Source organism: Notolepis coatsorum (assembly GCF_963971535.1).
Source record: "Notolepis coatsorum genome assembly, chromosome: 9".
Taxonomy (NCBI): Eukaryota; Metazoa; Chordata; class Actinopteri; order Aulopiformes; family Paralepididae; genus Notolepis; species Notolepis coatsorum.
In genome coordinates, this window is record NC_140173.1 from 57,983,483 (window position 1) to 58,007,571 (window position 24,089).

The 24,089-nt window shown below is 46.7% G+C and overlaps 1 protein-coding gene across 1 annotated transcript in view; it reads left to right on the forward strand.

Moving 5' to 3' along the window:
* pyroxd2 (pyridine nucleotide-disulphide oxidoreductase domain 2) overlaps window positions 1-9,650 on the forward strand; it is a gene marked incomplete at its 5' end in the record, with an annotated part of 76,826 nt that extends 67,176 nt beyond the window's left edge. Inside the window, 3 exons of the mRNA XM_084321436.1 lie at window positions 4,439-4,545; window positions 5,669-5,789; window positions 9,398-9,650. Of these exons, the coding sequence (XP_084177562.1) occupies window positions 4,439-4,545; window positions 5,669-5,789; window positions 9,398-9,468 (299 nt within the window). The 3' untranslated portion in view covers window positions 9,469-9,650. The remainder of the gene's footprint in view (window positions 1-4,438; window positions 4,546-5,668; window positions 5,790-9,397) is intronic.
* Window positions 9,651-24,089: the final 14,439 nt, after the last annotated feature.

A 24,089-nucleotide genomic window follows, 5' to 3' on the forward strand; every position in this document is an offset into this window, starting at 1 on the left:
AGCCATACTTGGTCATTTACTGTACAACTGGGTTAGGACATTTGAAGGTGGGTAGTGATTCACATTCCTTTACAGCTTTGGGTAGGGCGTTCCACATTGATGTGGCATAATTGCGAAACGTGTTTAGTCCCTTGTTTGAGCCGAATCTGGGTTTAACATGATTTGTGGAGCTCCCTCTGGTGTTGTGATTGTGGTATTCACTGACCTTTGGGAAGTATTTTGACATGTACATGGGTACCTTGGTCGTGGTATGATGTAAAGAAACATTTAGAAGAACCACATCCACTGTCACAGTTTAGTCCGCTGTGGGGTAATGAGTTTTTTGCTCCAGGCAGAGCTGATGCATCATTTAAATTATGGGCCTCTAAGGGACTTAAAGTAATCCAAAATCTGTATTTGCCAGACTCTGATACCATGATGTCTTTTGAGGAGCTGAGAACAAACTTTGACCTTGACGGTAAACATTTCTTTAAATACCTCCAAATTAGAAACCTTATAAGAGTCAGCCAAGAGGGCAAACTAGATAGACCAAAACACTCACAGATGGAAAAAAGGATGTTAAGGAATAGCGTGAGAAAGGGTATCATATTGGAATTCTACAACCTACTGCAGACCATTCATCAGAAAGCTCAAAGTATAAATTAAATGCCTGGAGGGAAGACTTACAACTTGAATTATCGGAAGAGGAATGGGAAGTGGCTATAACTATAAATGTGCGTATCAAACTAATTCAGTATAAATGGGTAATGCGGTATGTGACACAGGTGGATTTAAACAGATATAACCAAAACATACCTGACATGCACAAAATGCATGGATGCGAGAGGAACATTGTTTCATTGCATCTGGCAATGTAGAAAGATTGAAGCATTTTGGGAAGAGTTAAAGGCCAACCTCCAGCTTAAACCCTACTGATCAATTATGGGTAGTTTACATCATTGGTATATAATTTCATTATTTATTTTTTTCCATTTGACACCGGAAATGCCACTCTGAAAGAGTTAAAAAGGTCCACGCACGAATAACATGCACGCGCAAATCAAAAAAGCTTATCAAACGCCGACGTCACAACAGGACACAGGTGCATATTAATGAGCCGAATCTAATGTTGCTTTTCCACTAAAATAAAGTACTCAGTTTGTCTCCGTGTGGGGAGGCGGGGCTGCTGGTGATCAGCATGAGAGCTCCAGAAATGTCACGTGAAAAACTGCAGACCACTGATTGGTCAGAAGAGAGACGCGTCACTGTCTGGAGAGTCTGAACGAAAACAGAACGCCGCCATCTTTAATGTCTCGCGTAGGATGTCTTATGTATGTTTGCAGCACGAAACAAGTGCAATAAAAAAGGATACAGTCACTGTGTATTCTGCCTCATTTATTGATGAAACAAAACCGACATCAACACAATTTGCCACCGAGCGGAGAGTTTAGTCTGACAAAAAGATCGCTGATTAGTTACGCTTGTTGTTGGGGTTAGGGACGAGTGGTAACGTTAGTTAGCCTAATGCTAACGTTAGCAGATAGACACGAGAGGCTAGGTAACGTTAAAGCTTGTAGAATAGACACAATGAGGTAACGTTAGCGTTAGCATAATAGACACAACGAGAGTCTGGTTAATGTTGTTATTGATTGAATGAAAACTGTGTTTTACTCTGGCTTGCCAAGCTCATCATAGCCCCTTTCGTGACTGATGCACCGAGTGAATCCACAGTCACTTGCTCCTTAATAGGAAACCAACCTAGATTTACCATGAAGGACTGGTTCTGGCCGAACCGTTCGTTATACAAGTATCACAGAGACATTTCAAATGTACTCACAGTTGCACGAGGGTTTCGGACAGAGATACGGGATGGTTTGAAAGCTCTGCGTTGCTAATAAACATTTTAAATATTTTTTATAAACTGCTCAAAACAGCATTATTTCCGGCGTTGGCTGCCTGGTGTGATCACAGCGCATGCGCATCATGCACCCAACGCCGGAAATAATGCTCCGCCTCCTTGCTACTGCCTGTGACTCACAGAGCCCCCTTGTGACCAACACCTGTTGTGACGACATTACACGCGCACGTTATGAACCATTGATTAAAATATGCACGTGCGTGGTGATTGTGTTGGGCAGACAAAATGTTTTGATAAAAACGCTAAAACTGGGTCAATTTCAATACTTTTTTTTCCAATTCTTCATGAAAGTCACTGTTGGCCTAGTCCACATTGTTTATTGAACAAAAATACAACGTGGAGGTTGACCTTTAAGAGTCACCATCGAGAAAATAATCTCAAAACTAATTGTATTGGAACCTAAATTCTTTCTTCTAGGGTTATACCCAGAAAAGCATAACTATAATAAATACGAGCAGGCATTTATAGACCTCAGTATGCGCACCGCCAAAAAGTGTATTGCAATGTTCTGGAAAAAAGTACATAGACCAAGTGCTACATACTGGTTAAGACAGATGTTGTCAAGTCAAGATGTCAAGATCTGATGACCAAGTGAATGACTAGCTAGGGGTGTGGATTATAAGATAAGATAAGATACGATATTCCTTTATTGATCCCCTTGGGGAAATTCAGGCATCATAGCAGCATGGGGGGAGGGGGGGGGGGGGTACAGGTAGTAAAACAACACAGTATACAGGTAGTAAAAAACAACACAGGCAGTGTAAACAATTTGATCAATATGGTCAATATAATTTACTATCTGACTAGCTGAGGAATATTCACATTATTCACAGTGTCACATAAGGTGCAGTATGCATGAGGTAGTGTTATAATTTACTATCTACTGAGTATACATTATTCACAGTATCACGGTATCCACTGAAATATACATTATTCACAGTATCACAGTATCACAGTATCCACATAGGGTGCAGTAAGCCTAAGGTAGTGTAGGTTGTCCTCCTTGGGTTCCTATAAATGCAGTTGGTTTAGATGTACTGTATGTCCTGTGAATTGTTTGCTGTTTGTTGTTTCATAATGAAAAATGTAAATAAAAACATTGTGAAAAAAAAATTAAGTAAAAGTATGCTTCAACGTTGGCTGTCGCCAATATTTTGTGCGCAGGAGCTAGATCGCAGTACACCACCGAACCACTAGATGGCGGTGCTGCGTTGTGTTGTACAAATGGCTATATTTGGCGGCTGGGTGGCGCAGCGGTCTAAGCGCTCGTCACCAACGCAAGAGACACCGGTATCGAATCCGGCTGTCAGCGTTGCCTCCGGCTTGGCCGGCCGTCATACTGGCTGAATTGGCAGAGTCAGCAGGAGGGAAGCCGGTGGGGTGGTATTCTGGTCGTTGTAAACAGCGACTCCTACAGGTCGGTCAGGGCGCCTGCACAGCAAAGAAGGGATATGGTGAAGGTAGTGTGACCTCCCACACGTTACACCTCGCCAATGAGAGTCCGCGCTGGCAGGTGAAAAGAGGTTGCTGGCTGTCTCCTATGTGATGGAGGAAGCATCTGATAGACTTCAGGACTCCCTAGACCGACCAGTGGGGGGGCACATGCGCGCAACGACCAGGAAGGGGAGGGGGGGAATTGGCATAACGACAAAAATTGGGATGGGAGAAAATCAGAGAAAAACAAGAGGAGAAAAAGTGGGGGGGAAAAAACAAATGGCTATATTTCCGGACTTCCTCTGCAAGTCTTTCTTCGATATGATCCATGTTTGTAATGTAGTTAATGATAAGGATTAATGCAACCCTCCGGCTGAGCTCCCGAGATGATAAATGGTAAATACGGATGTACGTCAGAGGAACGCGTCGTACACGGCCCAACCTGGCCCAGGCCGGCGGCCAATCACAGCTCTGCGCTGTCCCCATGCGCAGTAAAACAAATTTGACCAGCCGCGTTTCCGGAGCTCGGCAGGCTCACCGTAACCTTCGCAACCAATTTGATGTCCAAGTATAAATTAGGCGTTAAAGGGGAACTATCTTATAAATGGCCTTTTTCAGTGTTTAGCATTGTTTCCTAGCTATGTGGACTTATATTAATATGATCTATGTCTCTAATTCTCATATTGGCGCATTCTTCCAATTCTCCTCTCACAATATTCACTCTCACTGAACTGAGTCATCTGAAAATGTGCTGATTTGTGATGTCAGAGAGACTCAGCTGCATGTTCAGGCGGCGCAGTGGTTTAGGTGCCCAGGCTCAAAACGGCTTAAGATCTTGAGGTAGAAAAATGCTGTTTTTGAGGACTTGATTAGAAATACAAAACAATGAATTGTGTAAAAGTGCCCAAATAGTGAAAGAAATAGTAAAATAGTTCCCCTTTAAGAGTCCAGTTCTCCATTTCTGTTTGGCAGCAAATCATCTTGTGAAGGTTTTTTGGAGAAGTGGGATATGATCAACTATTAACTGATTAACTTGTTATTATGATAAAAGTGTGCTTTTGTGATAAAAGTGTTACTGTTTCTCTCTCTTTCTCTCTCTCTCTTTAGTGTTCGACTGGATAGAGAAATATGCCCCCGGGTTCAAAAGTTCTGTTGTGGGCAGAGATATCTTGACTCCCCCTGACCTGGAGAGGATCTTTGGGCTCACCGGAGGGGTGCGTAGACCTGCCAGTGTTGAGCAGGGGGTTTATAACGTGACGCGGGGCTGTTTTGCTTACCATCACATACTATCTGTTCACTGGATAAGGAAGTCGTTTGCATCCTGGATTATCTTCCCTCTCCCGCTCTCTCTCCCCTGCCGATGCTGCAGAACCGTTGCATAAGAGGTTTAATGGTTACAGAGGCTTTTACGGCAACCTTAGAATCAAAGTTCATATCAAGCTATGCAAAGTAACTCAACTGCTTGCCGTACGGCGGACAGTTGTATTTGGTTACTGCTTATTGCTTAGGACTTCATGAGCCATTGTTAAAAATCTGTGGGCCGCTTTCCTATAAAAACATGATTGGGGGGGGGGGGGGGGGGGGGCTCCAGTAGCTCACCGCGTACCTCGAGCGCTATTTCGGCGCCGGGGACAACCGTGCTCGTCACGGATCTGGGGTTTAGCAAGTTCGATTCCCGGACTGCAGCCGTGCCTTTCTCAGAGTGTCTTCCCCCCCATCTGTACCCCCATTCAACCTGTTTCTGTCTGTCGGTCATTCTTGACCAGAGAAAATGCGATAAACGCAAAAAAGAGCCAGCGGAATGGCCAAAGTAAAAAAAAAGAAAACATGATTGGGTTTCTTTGAGCATTAAATCTGGAAGAAATTGGATTCGATGCAGGAAACAAGAAAGAAGAATTAAAGAGTTTGGCTTTACTGAAAACTAGGGATGCAACCATCCGACTTTTTCAGTCCCAATACCGATACCTGGGTTTTGGGTATCGGCCGATACAGAGTACCTATCCGATACCCATTGTTCAATTAATAAACTGTATGCCTCACTGTGTGGAAGAGACTGGGATCATTCTTTTGTGCAAGGCAATATCAGGCGTGACTTAAAACATTACTTTCCTAACTTAGTGAAACAAAATGTAACAGATTAACACATAGATATAAATGTACTGAATTGTTATTTCTTATTTTATTCCTTATTATAATTATTTTTTAAAGAAATCAGATTTTTTTTTACCAATACCCGATCCAGCTATTTTAGTCATATCGGGGCCGATATCCGATATCAATATCGGATCGGTGCATCCCTACTGAAAACACAACCTTCTGTTTCTCTCATCTTTACAGAATATCTTCCATGGATCCATGTCTTTGGACCAGCTCTACCTGGCACGACCTTTGCCCTTTCTTTCCGACTACCGCTCACCAATCAAAGGGCTTTATCTGTGTGGCAGTGGCTCACATCCAGGTTAGTCTCTAATGCTTCATAGAAAGAGCCACATAAGTTTACTGCCAGTTTTGAGTAAACTGATGGAAAGAATAGTAAGTGAACAGATTAAAAGCTACTTTTCTTTTAACACATTGACCACTGATTTTCAACATGCATATCGTGAAGGACATTCAACAGCGACTGCTTTAACCCAAATGACGGATGATTGGCTGAAAGAGATAGATAAAAAGAAAATGGTTGGAGCTGTCTTGCTTGATTTTACTGCAGCATTCGACATCATAGATCACAAATTCTTACTTAAAAAACTTGAATGTTACGGTTTCTCCTCATCTGCACTATCTTGGATGCAAACTTATTTAGCAAACCGGAAACAAATAGTTTTTTTTAATGGGAGTTACTCAGAAGTTAAAACGGTAAGGTGTGGAGTACCCCAAGGAAGTTGCCTTGGGCCTTTGCTCTACACCATATTTACAAATGACATGCCTCTTGTCCTAAATAAGTCCTATATTTCTATGTATGCGGATGATTCAACGATTTACACATCAGCCTCAACAGCCAATGAATTAAATACGGTTCTAAAGGCAGAGTTGCAATCAGTGATGGAATGGATAAAGAATAACAAACTAGTTCTAAACATATCAAAGACAAGTAGCATCATTTTCGGTTCAAACCATACTCTAAGAACGAACCCAGTCTTGAAACTTTTGATAAGTGATGTGGTAATTAATCAAGTCCAGGAGACTAAACTCCTAGGGGTAACATTAGACAGTAAATTGTCATGGTCACACCATATAAACAATATAGTAGTGAAAATGGGAAGAGGGATTTCTGTTGTTAAAAGATGTGCTCATTTGTTACCACTAAATTCTATCGAACAGGTAATTCAAGCTCTGGTTTTGTCAAATCTTGACTATTGTCCTGCAGTATGGTCGAATGTAACAACGAATAAACTGAAAAAAATTACAAATGGTACAAAACAAAGCAGCACGTATAGCGCTTCGCTGTGAGTACAGAACTAATGTTGCAGCGATGCACAGTTGTTTAACTTGGTTACTTGTCAAACATAAATTACTCTGCTCACTCCTTGTATTCACTAGGAATATTCTTGTTACAAAGATCCCCTCAATTTTATATAACAATTTATCAATAAGTCTTGACAGACACAACCATTCCACCAGACATGCTTCTGCACGAGGTTTTACACTTCCAAAAGTGAGGTCGAATGCAATGAAGCGAACTGTCATGTTCCGTGGTATGCAGGAATGGAACTCTCTTCCCAGACATGTTAAGCAGGAGAATAGTAAATGCCGTTTCAAAATCGTGGTAAAACAACATTTTCAACCAAAGAAATTGACATTCCCTAATAGATAGTGTGTACGTAAATGAAAATGTATGTGTCTGATATTTTTATCTTGTATTATGAATTTGATTAGGGTTTTTATTGTTGTTTTAATTGTCTGTATGACATGTAAATGTTGTGAGTGTATAAGGGTTTTTATTGTTGTTTTAATGGTCTGTATGTCATGTAAATGGTATGAGTGTATACGGGTTTTTATTGTTGTTTTAATTGTCTGTATGACATGTAAATGTTGTGAGTGTATACGTCTGTAACTGTATTTTATGTGTTATGGACCCCAGGAAGAATAGCCCCAGCACTGCTGTGGCTAATGGGGATCCAAATAAACTTAAACTTAAACTATTGGATCTAGTTATGTGGGTGTGTGTGTGTGTGTGTGAGAGAGAGAGTGAGTGTGTGTGTGTGTGTGCATACGTATGTGTGTGTGTAGTAGGGCTGTCCCCGACTAAGGATTTGGATGGTCGACTATGATTGGCCAAAATTTGCCGTTAGTCGACTATTGGTCGAAAGAAAAATTATAATATTTTAAGATTTTCTTTTCTTTTTTCTTTTTTCTTTAATTTTTTTATCATTCCATTTGGGCTGTGGGGGGTGCTTAATGTCTGAAGGAGTCGACTGAAGGCTTCTTGTCCTCTACAAAAGCATGCAATTGGTCCACTGATGGATACATCTTGATATTTGTCTAGTATAGTGTGTTCATTAGATGGGTGAAATCCTCTTTCAGAGCCTCTGTGCCTGTTTTCGTAGGCAGTTAGCCTCTGGTATGCGTGCCATTAGCGTTACACGGTTCCTGACAGGGAGCGACGCGAGCGAGCGTGATTGCGAAAATGATTAAAATGTATTAGTTTCAATCAGACTATCCTGACCTACCGCGAGCGACAGCGAACTGAGCGGCGATGTCGCTCCCCCCTCAAATATTCGCTCGCTGTGTCTCTAGTTGAGCGATTACGCGGCCGAGTCCCGCCCCTCTTTTCTTTTGGAAAGAATGAAAAAAAATATATATATTATAATTTTTTATTTATTTTTTTTATTTTTTTTTACTATTCGACTAAGAGGTTGGTTAGTCGACTACGGCTCCTTTCGACCGATTAGTCGACTAATCAACTAATAGGGGTCAGCCCTAGTGTGTAGTTGTGTACGCCACTCTGCCTGGGGTGAAAAGTGTACAGCTACTGAACTTTTGGACCTTTGGAACAGATCTGAGCCAAACCAGTGGTGATAAGGAAATGGACAGCGGGGTGATATCACATGACAGTACAGAGAACGACAGCACACATCTAGTTTGAGGAGAGAGGCTGCACCTCTGATAGTATGTTTCATGGTGTCTTATAAGAAATATAAATGAATGGTCTGAATACAATGCCAAAGATAGAGTATGTGCATTCAATATTTAAAGATGCATATTCAATCAGGAGAGAGAACCCTAGGTAGGTATATACTTATTTCATGAAATCTTACCAAGCCAAATGTACTTACTGCCCTGGTAGATTATACTACTTGTTTCAAGCACATATTATATATATTATTTGCTTAAAACTAGTTTTTATTTCTTATTTATCTCTCCTGATTGGATCAAGGGATACCAGAAAAGCTTTTGCTGATACAATTCGTAAATATATTATTACGTATGGCTATAATGTAACGTACAATATGTACCTTTTTCCTGTAGTCGATAGTGTCCCGTCCAATCTTTCACCGTCGACTAAAGACGCACTTCTTCAACCATTATCTGAAATTATAAAAAAAAAAAAATGTAAATAAAAATCTAATCTAACCCTAACTAACCTTACTGTCATGCACTTGTCCTAATATACTAACCTACACTGTAGCACTCAACACTTTGATGAACATTGTTACTCAGCTGATAGAGTTGTGCCCTTCCTGATGACCTGTCGTACCGAACTTGTAAGTCGCTTTGGATAAAAGCGTCAGCTAAATGACTAAATGTAAATGTCGATAGTGGCTCAGGAGGTAGAGCAGTCGTCTGGTAATCCGGAGGTTCCCGGTTCGATTTCCACTCTTCCCGGGCAGCGTGTCGAAGTGTCCCTGAGCAAGACACTTAAACCGATGATCGCCTCCGCCATTGGTGTGTGAGTGAATGGGTAAAATGTGAGGAACAAATTGTAAAGTGCGTTTGGATAAAAACGGTATATAAATGCACCATTTACCATTTATTTACATATTTTAAGCGAGGTTGCGCTGCATGGCAGGTGTATATCTAAGGTGAACATAGAGTTGAGCGTATTGTCTCTCCCCAATCTCCTCTCAGGTGGCGGTGTGATGGGATCCTCCGGCTGGAATGCTGCCCTCACAGTCATAGCTGACCTGAGACGTGGCTGAGACGAGGCTGGTCCCACATTGGTGCCAAGGCCCCGCACGCCTCACGTGCAGAATGTGAAGATCTGCGGGTGCTAGACTGCTGCAAGCTACAGGACGTGGCATTGATTTCCAGCTACCTCTCTGAACTGTCATCATTTCCACCATATTGTGTCAAACCATTCTATTCACATTGCTATTTTGCTAAGGGGAAGTGACCAGGGGAAAAAATAAATATATATATGAGAGAGAGAGAGAGAGAGAGAGAGAGAGAGAGAGAGAGAGAGAGAGAGAGAGAGAGAGAGAGAGAGAGCTTTGGGCTCCTGAGAATCCGTCCATATCAAAAAACGAATCTGTGAAGGCCGACCGATCAAGCATTGTATATTAGACTCTGTTGTGCATAAGAACACACGCATAGTTATGATTGCATAGTTATGATTCATTAATAAATTATTCAGCCGTGAATCAACGATCCTCAGAAAACAGATGATTACGAATAATGTTTTTGTTTGTTTGTTTTAGGGATGATTGCTTGTCCCCATTGTTCGAAAACCAAGTGCTTCATTTTAAGAACTATGCTTACATAACATACACACGACACTCCAATTACGCGAACCAGAAGAAGACCAAACTAAACGTTTCCACGTGTATTTCTTTATAGCGTCGTCGTGATACTTTGTTGACCTTTGTACAACATTTCTTGATTGAATAAATCCAGATGAAATTGTAAGCAGATGTTGCAGGCTCAGACCCGTGCTGTGCTGTTCAAAATTAAAAACACCTTGGCAGATTTATACAACATTTCCTGGCCAGAGCGCCCAGATTCCAAATGAGGAGTAGAAAGCTCTCTCTAATTTTTTTTATTTTTTTGATGATGATGTTAAATATAGTGTGGTGGCATGCACATTAATATCCCATCGATACAAGTGATACTTAGGTATTTTGTTTGTGAGTGTTGTGGATTTTGTACATAATGTATCATGGGGGGGGGGGGGGGGGCTCATAGGCTCTGATTATTATAGGAATACCAAGGAACACCTTGGATGATATTACCCCTGCAAATCCATGCAACTCACTTATTGCCAAATCTGCAGATTTATTTTTCTATGGATGATGCATCCATATAGCAAATTCTTTACTGTGATTATTGTTGATTGTGTAAAATGTGGGAGATTTTGAGAAATGTGGGAGATTACCATTGCAATATTATGGACATTACCCCTGATGCATATGGCCCTCCCACAATGCTGCAGGAATTATTGTAGGCTAATACAACATTCATTGTTTATCTTGTTTTATTTACTTATCTTTTAACTAATTAATAATACATCTAAATCTAGAATAATAATGTCTGTGTCACACTGGTGGGGACTCTATCAAATAAATCAGCGACCAGTGCAATTTGATTAAATGTCTATTTTATTATTTAACCTTTCACTACCACACTACAAAGGGTTAACCCTTTCACTACCACACTACAAAGGGTTAACCCTTTCACTACCACACTACAGACGGTTAACCTTTCACTACCACACTACAGAAAGTTAACCTTTCACTACCACACTACAGACGGTTAACCTTTCACTACCACACTACAGAAGGTTCTGTTTCGTAATGGCTCTCGCTCGGCGTCACTCTCTGCACTGTACCTCGCTCGTGCACGCGCACTGAATAAAAAAATTCCACAATGTACCTTTACATCCCAACATCCGTCTGGCCACACCCCTATCAGCTCACCTACATAAGCAGGGGTGGGGCCACATACTCGCCTCCTTCTTCGCTTTCACCACAAGGAAGTGCCTTCGGTAGATCCCCACTTGACGAGGTTGTTAGGTAGAAGAAAGTTGGAAAACAAGAGATACGTTGACATCATATCTTTATTTTCTCTCTCACTATTTTCGAGAAAATACGGCGATATTGTCTTCGTTACTGGAGTGTCTGGAAGATGATGATCATTCTACACCTCCACCGTTTTTCTTCGTATTAGGAGTTCACGCCGCTGACATGCCTCCCAACTACAATCCTCCTTGCTGCGGCTGGATGGGGTAAGACCCTCCAGCAACACAGCTGGACTGTAGGACGCACCGCTGTTGTGAGAAGCGGTGGGTTCCAGGTTTGGTGAGTAATGTTTGCTTGCGAGCACCACTTGTCTGTTAGTGCTATGGGGGCTAGCTGACAATGTTTACGAAAACCGGCCCCAGATTAGGGTCCTTTGTTCAGCCTTTTTAGGCGACGGCGGAGGATCTTGGTTTGAAGCCCATTATAGTCAACTAGTGGGCCACGACCAGTAACTGGTGATCCCAGGATTCTCTGGACGAGTGGATACTTCTCTGTCACCGTATAGGCCCCATCTTTCATATGCAAATGAGAGTATACCCTAAACGAGGAAATGTGGGCATGGATGTTCGTTATCGGAAGATCCATGTTCAAGTTGGCTACAGCCCAGATGGGACTTGTGCTGGCTCCGCCGGATGTATGGTAAAATCACTGTTGTAAACTGTGTTGACATCTCGTTTCTCTTCTCTCTTAAAAGGTGAGGAGGGTTTCAGAACGGCGGCCTGTCTGAGTGTGGCTTGTTATATCATTGTGTACAAGTTCAGGTGATAGCTGCTTAGCTTGCGTGCTAGTTGTGGCCTACCTGTTAGCCAGTCAGCTGTTAGCTGCGGCGCTAGCCCGTTGTGTCACTAGGCTAGGAAACGTTAGCTTGCTGCTATCGGCCGAGAGCGGCTGTTAGCTTGATGCTACACTGTGGAACATTGCTATGACTATAACATGCCTTGAAACACTCTGACTACGACGTCATCTTTGACAGAGGATGTTAGTCGAACCTACCCGGAGCCGGCCGGCGAGGACTGCGTCAACAAGGAGAACCGTAGCGGCGGGATGGGCAGCGACGCTGCCCGTGTTGTCAACACAGATGCTGTGTTTACTATCGGTGCCTTGTTAGAGACTGCAGTTCGCTTGATCTGCGCTCACGGTAGGAAAGGTCCTGACCAGACCTTGAACACTTCTTCTTTCTTTCCCTTCTAAATGTTTTGTAAATAACGATGTTTTCCAAAACGAGTGTTGCTGCACTACATTTAGGATACGACGCGAGTTATGTGTGGATTGTCTTGTCACTGGTATTAGCTTCTCCATGCAAATCGGGTTGTTTGTTACAGATGTGAAAATGATCTGGTTTGTTGTGTTGAGAAACATCATGTGTGTTCATGTACCGTGTACTCACAACTAAGGGGGTTAAACTAACCTATAAAGCTATGCTTAGTGACATATGAGTGAAGAATGAATTCTTTTCTCAGCCTGTAATGACAATGAACAGTGTGTTCACATATTAACAGGTTTACCTGTTCAACTGGCCATATTAAGGGTAAGATATGAGGGGTGTTTTCCCCCCGGTTCCCTGGGGACTTCCTCTCAGACATGTTGTTACAATATATTGTGTCACTGTGTGGTGGGATACGATGTAACCCTTAGCTTGATTGCTGGGGTTGTGCTAAAACTGCTTGAGGAACTGTATTTTCCTAAAAGAAAAGATTGTTTGGTCACTTTTCGTGTGTGCTTAGCAAGGCCTGTGGCCGATACTAATCGAGAATTGTGTATTCTCTCATTATGGAAAAACGGCGTTCCTCTGTAGAGTGTATTGCCATTTTTTGTGGTGGTAAAGGGTTGTGTGTATCTTGTGATCTACAACTGGGTTGGGTTGGCCACAGAAGCACATGTGTAAGTCTGGTACCGGGGCTCTTAAGGGGGCCCTCTCTATTCTGTGTTTTTTCCTTAGTATAAATCAGATAGCAGGTTAGCACATGCGCTGTGTGAAGCTGTTAGACGCTTCATGTAGCTGACTATGACTGTGTCATACTCTTTTTTGTCATTACATCGTATCATGGGTGTGGGGTCGTAAAGGGGTGTACTGGTAATCCTTTCCTCCCCTTTTCTGATTGGTCAGGGGTTAAAACCTCCTGTCCTTCAAGGTTCCTGTCACGTTGCTGTTCGGCACGTTACAGGGTAAGAGGGGGGGGGGGGGGAGTTTCCTGGTCCCACACCCTGGAATATTGGGCGTGTGCACCGCAGGAATTCCCCCGCCATAGAGTACGTCACTGTGCACGTCTCTGTTGGTAAGACTTCTGTGTGCTGTTCAGGTCCATATGATGGATCTGTTTCAGGGAGTGGTCAGGGCTCCTCCTCACGAAGCTCCTACTCGGGCCGTCTGTGAGTTAGGACTCTCCTTCCCTGTGAGGGAGCCTCCTCAGAGTTCAGAGCCTCCTCCTCAGATTGTCAAGATGAGTAGAACTTCGAAAAGGAGTTCTGCTCTATTGTGTGTGTATTCGATTCAATTCGATTATTGAGTGTATTGGTTCAGTGCCTCCTCCTCGGAGAGCCCTAATCCAAATATTACATAGCTCAATGTTGCAATATATTCTTTTCAATCTATACAGCTCGCGTGGGAAGTCTCTCTGGGGATTTCCGTCTCCTCCCTATGGAAGGGTGGTGGGATGTAAAAATGTAAAAAAAAATTACCCTCAGCCTGCGTCACGAGGGATTCATGTCAGTCTGTGTTCTTTCTTTTTTTAATAAAAAGAGGAAGGTACATGAAGCACGGCGGCTCCGTGTCGTTCTCCCAGGCGACTTGGAGGAACAATGTTTGGTGTCTTGATAGACTATCCATTGATGTGTTTGGGTCTCGACGCATACATAGTGCTGGCTCGGTGTGTTTCTGTTCAGGGTCACACAGGGGCTAAGTGCGCCTTGGTAGCTTGTTAAAACAGCGTTTTTATAGGGCAACTGGGATGGAGTTTTGTCTCTTCCGAGCGCCAGTTTACTAGGTTGTCTTGATGAATTCTCGTTCATATCTGGGGGATGTTAACGGAATAGATCTGAACATAGGTAGAGGGGTCTCACGCCCTTGGGGTGGGCCACTGAGCACGGTCTAATTGAGGACCGTCTGGGTGGCGCCCTCTTTTCATGTTTTAGATCGACACGCATACCTACCCCCTCTCCTGGAGTGGGCAGGTTGGCGTGGTTAGGACACAGGACTGGCCTGGTCACGCTGGTCCAGGTCAGTTAACCCGTTGTCCGCCAGGGATGCAGATCTGCTGTTCTGGTACCCTGAGGGACTTGTGCTTTTTTCGGGGGAAAAAATGCCAGGTCGGTCCGGGTGTCACAGGGTTAGGCGCTATGGAGACCCTTGTTGGGTACATATTGTACTCTGCACTACCGTAATGGCTTACGGCCATGCCAACCTGTACACGCCCGATCTCGTCAGATCTCGGCCGCTATGCAGGTTCGGTCCTGGTTAGTACTTGGTAGGGAGACCTCCTGGGAATACCAAGTGCGGTGTGCTTAGGGCTGGTTCTCCATTCTTTTCGCTCCTCTCTCACGCGTGGCGAAGAGGGGCCTGTTGGGGTGGTCTTGGACCTCCTCTGGTAACCCTGTGCTTCCCGTGCCGCCGGGCCTGGTCCGAAGTAATGTTCGTCGACCCGTAGGCCTGGAATAACCCTTTTTTGAAAACTGAAACACTTGTACTGCGGTATAGCCAGTGTGTATCCGCAGGTGTGTTTTGGAGTTTTTTCTTGAGGGTTTATAGGAACAACCACCGCATTGGGTAACGACAAGGTGGTTGATTCCCTGGTGTGTTGGAGCAGTGTCAACTCCCGGGTTACCCGGTTGAGGGTGCCCCTGCACTTTCATGACGTCTGCCAATCATGTCAGCCTTCTCTGCCTCAACCCCTCTGGGTGGGTTTTTTTTAAATGGAGGCTTGGTCATGCAACAACGCCAGCATACGCCCCTTCCGCCGGGGGGGCTGTTCTCAGCTGACTCCTTTGGCGCCTGTCTCGTCCGCAGTGCTCCAGGCTCAGGTTACAGCCTGTTGCCTGGTTTTCCCCGGTGCGCTGCCTGCTTCCGTTGGTTAACCTTTTTTGTGTGCTTACGGCCATGCTGACTGCCTGTTCTGCAGGGTCAGTGTGCCAGGCGGTGTGCTATTGGGGGGAAAGGGCCCGCTCTTGGAGGGGCCTTATCCGAATACGCTGGCGATGTGGGGGGCGGTGTCACTAAGTGACCGCCTGGTGGGGTCTTGATGCCTGGCGTCATTGACCTCTCCGGGCCCCCGTTTTCCAGGGGATCCAGTCCCTTCAGTGGGTCTGGGTCTTCCTTCGCGCTCCGCTGCTACGGCCTTGCCACGGGGTTGGGTTTGCTCTTGACCCCGTGATTCTGGGGGCAGTAACGAGGTTGTTCCTTCCGTTCGTTCCCGGGTGGCATGCGGGTTGTGCGTGTGTGTAGTCGTGGGGTCAGGCCACGGTCTGCTCACCCTGTGCGTTGAGTTGCTTGAGTGCCTCTTCGCACGGTCGGATCCGTCGCCCTCCCGTGATCCTCCAATAGGGGGGGTGCCCTCCATTAGGGGGGGTCGGGGGGGCTCGGTCCTCCCTGATCTGATGGTTGTGGGGGGCCTCAGCGGGGTACATTTGTCGGCCGATGGCTCTCGCTCGGCCTCCCTTGTGCAGAGAGTGACGCCGAGCGAGAGCCATTACGAAACAGAACGATAGGTTATAACTATAACCAAGTTCTGTGAGTAATGGTGACGCTCGGCGTCCGACGCCACTGCGGCCCTTGATCTCACCTTGTGGTGAAAGCTTGGGAAGGAGGCGAGTATGTGGCCCCACCCCTGCTTATGTAGGTGAGCTGATAGGGGTGTAGCCAGACGGATGTTGGGATGTAAAGGTACATTGTGGAATTTTTTTATTCAGTGCGCGTGCACGAGCGAGGTACAGTGCAGAGAGTGACGCCGAGCGTCACCATTACTCACAGAACTTGGTTATAGTTATAACCTATCGTTAACCTTTCACTACCACACTACAGACGGTTAACCCTTTCACTACCACACTACAGACGGTTAACCTTTCACTACCACACTACAGAAGGTTAACCCTTTCACTACCACACTACAGAAGGTTAACCTTTCACTACCACCAGAGGTGCAGTGGTCATGCCACATGGTACCACGCCGTTCCACGACTTTTCTGAGCAGAAGCATGCGCACATGCACGCGCGTGCACACAAAAATGCGTTCACAACTTTCACTCGACTCGTCGTGCCGTGCGCCAAGTACCGGTACTCACCTGTCTTTGCATAACAATAGCATAGCAAAGAACGAGAAGAGCAAAACCAAAATACAAGCCCTGTACCAATTGGTGGGGGTTTGCTTGAGCTGTGGAACCTCTCACTATGTGACAAATGGTCCCGACTGGAAGGATGAGACATTTCTTAAGTTGTGCTTCAGAAGGAAACTGTCCTCCTGTAAACTGTAAGTTACATTGTTAATTTAGTTTGTATTTACTTTTCTAGTTTAAGTTAATTCAATTAAAGAAATTGTAACTACAATATTGTATCTACAATTACATTTAAATCATTGTTTGTTTTTCAACCCTATCTGTTGACAATATAATTTCTTTATATATTGAATGCTACATCCTGCTACCTTTTTCAGCATCTCTATTTCAAGGCAATATTTACAAAAACTAAAACTAGTAATTTCCTATACAAACATGTTTCCTACTATTTATGCATAATAATCATCTGTTCTGTGCGCACGCGAGGGGATATGTATGTGCGTGCATGCACGTGGCGTCATTAAAACAGTACAACCACTTCTGATATTACCACTGCACCCCTGACTACCACACTACAGAAGGTTAACCTTTCACTACCACACTACAGAAGGTTAACCTTTCACCACACTACAGGAGGTTAACCTTTCACTACCACACTACAGAAGGTAAACCTTTCACTACCACACTACAGGAGGTTAACCTTTTCACTACCACACTACAGAAGGTTAACCTTCCACTACCACACTACAGAAGGTAAACCTTTCACTACCACACTACAGAAGGTTAACCTTTTCACTACCACACTACAGAAGGTAAACCTTTCACTACCACACTACAGGAGGTTAACCTTTTCACTACCACACTACAGGAGGTTATATAGCGTACTTGCATCGCGTCCCTCTCTTAAGCCATACCGAGATATACCTCATCTCATGTACCTATTGTACTCCATCAACGAATAAAAAACCAAATACACCCACCACCTGCCAGGCCCCGCCCCTTTAGTAGCGTACTATAAAGTACTAGGCGTGGTCACCACTCACTCTTCCTCTTTTTTCGTTTCCATCATAGCGGATGCAAGTCGCCCTATGCAACTAGTGATATGAAAAGATTAGAGAAATTGCGTAATATTGAATGCTTACCCCTGGAATCTTCGGGGCATGTTTCAACGACACGTCAGGCCTATGCTGATGTTTCCTCATCTTGTGGCAGCAGATCGAGGAGCAGCGTGCAAGGTTTGGCTATCGAGCCGGCTTGTACACAGGTAGGCCCTGTGTCATCAGGCATTGATGTTAGTGTTAGTAATGCTGTGAAGTGTGTGTCGGCGCCGGGGGCGGGATGGCTTGGTGAACGTTCCACTGAAGTGGACGGTTTCCGGGCGATCCTGGAACATGCTGCTAACACTAATGCTACTAATGCTACTACTAATGCTACTGCTAATGCTAATGCTAATGCTGAAATGGGTCGCTGTTCTAATGTTCCCCGCCGTGGGATGTTGCCGCTTTTCCCTCCTCTTGCCCGGTTCATTAATGAAGGTCAGTCGGTAGCTAATGTGGGGGGTTTTGCTGAGTCCTATTTACCCTTTTTACGGGTAAATGGGTTGACAACAGGGTGCAGGCCGGGTGTACCGTGGCTAAGTAGCCAGGTAGCTTTGATCCTGTGCCCCGGCGGGGATGAACGATGTCCCACCCGGCCGATGCTTGAGAGCGAATCGGCTCGGAGGGTGGCAGTATGGACGGATGAGAGTTATACTGCTGCAGGATGGTATTTAGCGGCGGCCAGTGTTATGGCTCAGCTGACTATTTTCCTGTCCACATTAGCATCGGGTAGTGGGGCTACGGGACCAGCCGACACTGAAAACATTTGTGGTGTTATAGAGATCTTGACTCAGTCGCAAGCTATAACTGCGGGGAGGATTAGGATTCTATCAACGTTTGTTAATAGGCATATCTGGTTGGAGCAATCTCCTCTTGGGGAAGAAGATAGATTTTCTCTCCTCACGGCTCCTTTTTCCACAGAAGGATTCTTTGGTCGTTCTGCGGAGGCGCAGGCGGTTGTTGATCTGGGTCCCACACCGCCTCACGCTATGCAGCCAGATGTTGGAGCACGGCCTCGTCAGCGACTGTGGTGAGGCCCTCGACAGGCGGCCATGTTTCCCCCGCCAGTGGTACCCTGGGCGGAGAGTCAACAGGGATCCACAAGGCCGACAGCCTTGGCGGCCGAGGGATCGGCCATTTTGGGTGTACTCGGCTTGGAACAAACAAGCCGTAGTCATTCTGCCGTGAGCAGCCCGCTCCCCGTTCAATCCTCTCTCCGTTACCCACGGAAGCGGGGCTCTGATCGTTTTCCTTTGGCTGCAGGCCGCGAACCTTCTTTGAAGCGCATGCGGCCCCACTTTTTGCTTCTCATGGAGACAGGGGCTGACACCCAGTTGATGGCTGAGCCTGGGTCTGTCCGTGAGAATGTTGTGCTGTCGCGTGGCTCATGCACCACACGTTGTGTGATGGTGAGCCTGGTGTTACGGCTGCCACTATTTACAGTGGTCAGCAGGGGGACTCGAGGCCTCTTCGGTTGAATGCTCAGCAAGGGTTACCCCAGCCTCGCCTTCGCCAGGCGGGGTATCACGCTGATGCCTCCCACTCCCGTGAGAGCGGCAGTGGTCTGCAAAGAAGAGGCGAGCGTGATTTGGGTGATAGCAATATCACTGCAGGGCTACGGCGTGTAGGAGCCCATGGGGTCCTCATGCCTTGCATGTCTAGCTGTAGAACAACTCCTCGGCATGCGCTAGAGGGGTGTTCAGGGGGGGGGTCTGTGTCAACCAGTTTGATGGCAGCTTCTCCCGTATCAAACCGGCCCTTTCTGTCGGGGTCCCCCCTTGAGTGCGTCGCACAGCGGGAGGGACCGGGCCACCTATCTACTGTTCCTTGCGGTCCAGCGTCAGTTGACGGCGGGTGCGCTGTGGGATTATTTTCACATATGGCGACAAGAATGCTGTTTGGAGGGATGGATAGAGAGAACGTTGAGGGAGGGGCTTGTTTGCAGTTCGCACAACCCCACCCTCCGTTTTCAGGTGGGTGGTGCAGACCCTATTGTCAGGGTCAGAAGCAGTGACAGCCCTGGCCGACGAAATTCGATCTCTGTTGGCGAAGCAGGCTATAGTCGTGGTCCCGAGAGAGGACGCGATGTCAGGCGTCTACTCCTGTTATTTTCTGGTGTCCAAAAAAACGGGAGGGGTCAGACCTATACTGGATCTGTCCACGTTCAATCGTCTGATTGTAGCAAGACCATTCAGAATGTTGACCGTCAAACTCCTGCTGCTTGCTGTCAGAAGGGGAGACTGGTTCACCTCCATAGACCTGAAGGATGCGTATTTTCACATCCCGATTTTCCCTCCTCACAGGAAGTTCCTACGGTTCCTGTTTCAGGGCGTAGCATACGAGTACCAGAGGTTGCCGTTCGGCTATTCTCTGGCTACCCGCACATTCACCAAGTGCGTAGCGACTGCGCTGGAGCCTCTACGTCGTCGAGGAATACGGGTTCTATTCTATCTCGACGACATTCTACTCCTCAGCCGGTCGGAGGAGGTTGCCAGGTCTCATACCAGGCTGGTGGTGGAATTCCTCACCAGGCTGGGTTTTGCTGTGAACTGGAAGAAGAGTACGAACCCTCTCGGAGCAACGGAGGGTGTCTATCCTACACGCGCTCGGGGGTTTCCGTCTGGGAGGGACGGTCACGGCGCTGCAAGTGATGCGCCTGCTCGGTATGATGGCATCTGCTCACACGGTGGTTCCTCTTGGCCTCCTGTTCATGAGGAGGATACAGAGGTGGTTCTTCAGTATGGGAATAGATCCGGTGAGGGACAAATGGAAACGGTTGACGGTTCCTTTGTCTATATGGGGAGATCTCGCCCATTGGAGGAGGCTGGGTATCCTCACCATTGGGGTCCCCATGGGCAGCAGGCGCTCACACGTCACGGTCTTCACCGACGCTTCTCTCACGGGTTGGGGAGGGACGTGTCGGACCAACGCAGTGGGGGGCAGCTGGACGGTCCATGCTGCTCCGTCTACCCTGCACATCAATGTGTTGGAATTGAGGGCGGTCCTCCTGGTCCTCAAACGGTTCGACCACCTGGTGGTAGGCGAGCACGTTCTGGTCAGAACGGACAGTATGACGGCAGCGGCGTATATCAACAGGCAGGATGGGACTCGATCCATCCGCCTGCACCGGGCGGCGGTCGAACTCTGGCTATGGGCATCTTGCAGGCTGCGCAGTCTGAGGGCGCTCCACATCCCTGGTATGGAGAATGTGGGCGCAGATGTGATGTCTTGGGGCGGTCCTCGTTGCGACGAGTGGGAACTGCGCCACGATATAGTCAGGCAGATCTGGGATCGCTTCGGGGAGGCTTCAGTGGATCTGTTTGCGAGCCGACGCTCTCACAAGTGCCCCTTGTGGTTCTCGGTCAGTCGGGCAGATCATCCCCCCTTTGGGGTGGATGCCTTCTCGATGTTTCCATGGCCGCCCGGCCTTCTGTACGCCTTTCCTCCTCTACAGCTGTTGAGTCAGCTGTTGGAGCGGATACGGAGGGAGCGCAGGATGGTGATCCTGGTCGCGCCGGACCGGGGCACGGCAGTGTGGTTCCCAGTCCTGATCCAGCTACTGGTCGCTCCGCCATGGCTTATTCCTTGGTCGGCGACGGCCCTCTCTCAAGCACACGGGTCGCTGTTTCAGTACCCGGTGTTTGGCCAACGTCTGATGGTGTGGCTGGTGAGAGGGTGAATCTGGAGAGGATGGACCCTTCTGTGGTTGATACCATCCGGAATGCGTATGCTCCCTCCACTGTCTTGCTTTACGCGGGCAGATGGTGTATGTTCCAAGAGTGGTGTAAGGCGGGGGGCCGGGACCCAGTGTCCTGCCCCCTGGATCCTGTCCTGGGTTACCTCCAGTCTCTCCTTGATAGGCTGTCGGCTTCGACGGTGAGGGTATATGCAGCAGCTATATCCTCTTATCATGAGGGATTTGAGGGTGATGTTTTGTTCAGCCACCCTCTTGTGAAGCGTTTCCTGCTTGGCGCTCGACGCGTGAAGCCGGTACAACGCTCTTTGGCTCCGAGTTGGGATCTTCAATTGGTCCTCGGTCGGTTGTCCTTGGCCCCGTTTGAGCCTCTTGAGCAAGCGCCGTTGGGACGGCTGTCGTTCAAGACTGCGTTCTTGCTGGCCGTCACCTCCGCTAAACGCGTGGGTGAGCTCTGTGCTCTTTCGGTACGACCAGAGTGCCTGTCTTTTCGTTCCGATTGCGGTGCCACTCTGCGGCCTAATCCTGCCTTCGTGCCTAAAAATATGCGGAGTTCCTTCCGCTCCAGGGATATTGTGGTTCAGGCGTTTCATCCGCCTCCTCACGCTAGTGAGTTGGAGGCGGGCCTTCACCTGTCATGTCCGGTCCGTGCTTTGGGGATTTACCTCAGCCGTACTCAGGGCCTCAGGGCTACCGATCAGCTTTTTGTCTGTTACGGTGGTTCTCGTGCCGGTAAGGCACTATCGAAACAGCGCCTGTCCCATTGGTTATGCGAGGGCATTGCCCTCTGCTACACGTTGGCCGGGCTGGCTCCCCCTGGGGGCGTCAGGGCGCACTCCACTCGTGGGGTGGCGGCCTCTGCCGCTCTGCTGGGTGGGGCCTCGGTGGAGGACATCTGTGCTGCAGCTTCATGGTCCTCCCCGGGTCCCTTCGTAAGGTTTAACCTCATGGATATGACCGGGGGTTCTGTCTCCCAGGCAGTTCTGGGGTCTGTGGCCTCTCCTGCTTCCCGTCCTTTGGTGGGGTAGCAGGGGTGTGTGGGTATGGGCCACAGTGTGTTGTGTCACACGTGGTTCCGCCTGTGCTGTGTGTTCAAGGGGTTCTAGTTCCCTCTTGTTCGCACTCGGGTGGAGTTGACTGCGCCCCCTCTTCATTAGGAAGGATGGGGTGACGGGACTCCCCTTCCCCCTTGATGTGGGCTTACGGGTCCTCAGGGGGTGCATCTGTCGGGCCTCGCGTCCGCTCTACCCCATATCTCGGTATGGCTTAAGAGCGGGACGCGATGCAAGTACGCTATATAACGACAGGTTATGTATATATGAGTACTGGCTAAGCGTCCCGCTCTTAGCGTGCCCTGAGTTCCCTTGGGGAATCTTTTCCTGGAAAAAAAAATTTTCTGAGGAAGAGTGAGTGGTGACCACGCCTAGTACTTTATAGTACGCTACTAAAGGGGCGGGGCCTGGCAGGTGGTGGGTGTATTTGTTTTTTTATTCGTTGATGGAGTACATGAGATGAGGTATATCTCGGTATGGCTTAAGAGCGGGACGCTTAGCCAGTACTCATATAACTAGGTTATATACATAACCTGTCGTTAACCTTTTCACTACCACACTACAGAAGGTTAACCTTCCACTACCACACTACAGAAGGTTAACCTTTCACTACCACACTACAGAAGGTTAACCTTTCACTACCACACTACAGAAGGTTAACCTTTCACTACCACACTACAGAAGGTTAACCTTTCACTACCACACTACAGAAGGTTAACCTTTCACTACCACACTACAGAAGGTTAACCTGTCACTACCACACTACAGAAGGTTAACCTTTCACTACCACACTACAGAAGGTTAACCTGTCACTACCACACTACAGAAGGTTAACCTTTCACTACCACACTACAGAAGGTTAACCTGTCACTACCACACTACAGAAGGTTAGCCCTCAGCTCAGAACTCGGCAGAATCTGCACCTGGCTCACTGATAACAAACTATCATTACACCTGGGTAAAACAGAGTCCATTCTCTTTGGATCAAATAACAAACTCAGCAAGGCCAACGGCTTCTCTGTTACAGTGGGTGACAATATTGTCACAAGGAAAGATGAAATTACCTACCTGGGTTCCATCCTAGAGGCAAATCTTTCCTGTGACAGAATGGCAACCAATGTAATAAAAGAAGTCAACCAACGAACAAGATTCTTGTACCGGATCTCCTCTCTGGTAAACAAGAATACCTTGAATAGAATAGAATATAATAGAAATACTTTTATTATCCCGAGGGAAATTTGACACTGCAAATCGCTCACCATTAAACATTAAACATTTAGACAGAACAGGTCACGAATAAGAATAACAAAACAAATCAAATTGCCTAAGATGAGAATAGAATAAAATTGAATAAAAATGGAATAAAATATACAGTAAATAAATACAGTAAGAATATACTGAGGTCTACAGTAGGTGTAATATTGAACAGTGCTGTTTCAAAGAGTAAGAGTCCAGGAAGATGGTAACTGTCACTCTGTGCTCAGTGATGCAGTGAGGCACAGGGATGCATTGTATAGTCTGATGGCTGTTGGAATGAAGGACTTCCTGTGCCGTTCAATGCTGCATTTAGGTAGTGTGAGCCTAGCACTGAACATGCTCCTCCTGTCAGCCAAGTCTGTGTATAGTGGGTGGGAGGGGTTTTCCCTGATGGCCTGGAGCTTAGCAAGGCTCCTCCTCTCCGCCACCCTCGCTAGGGAG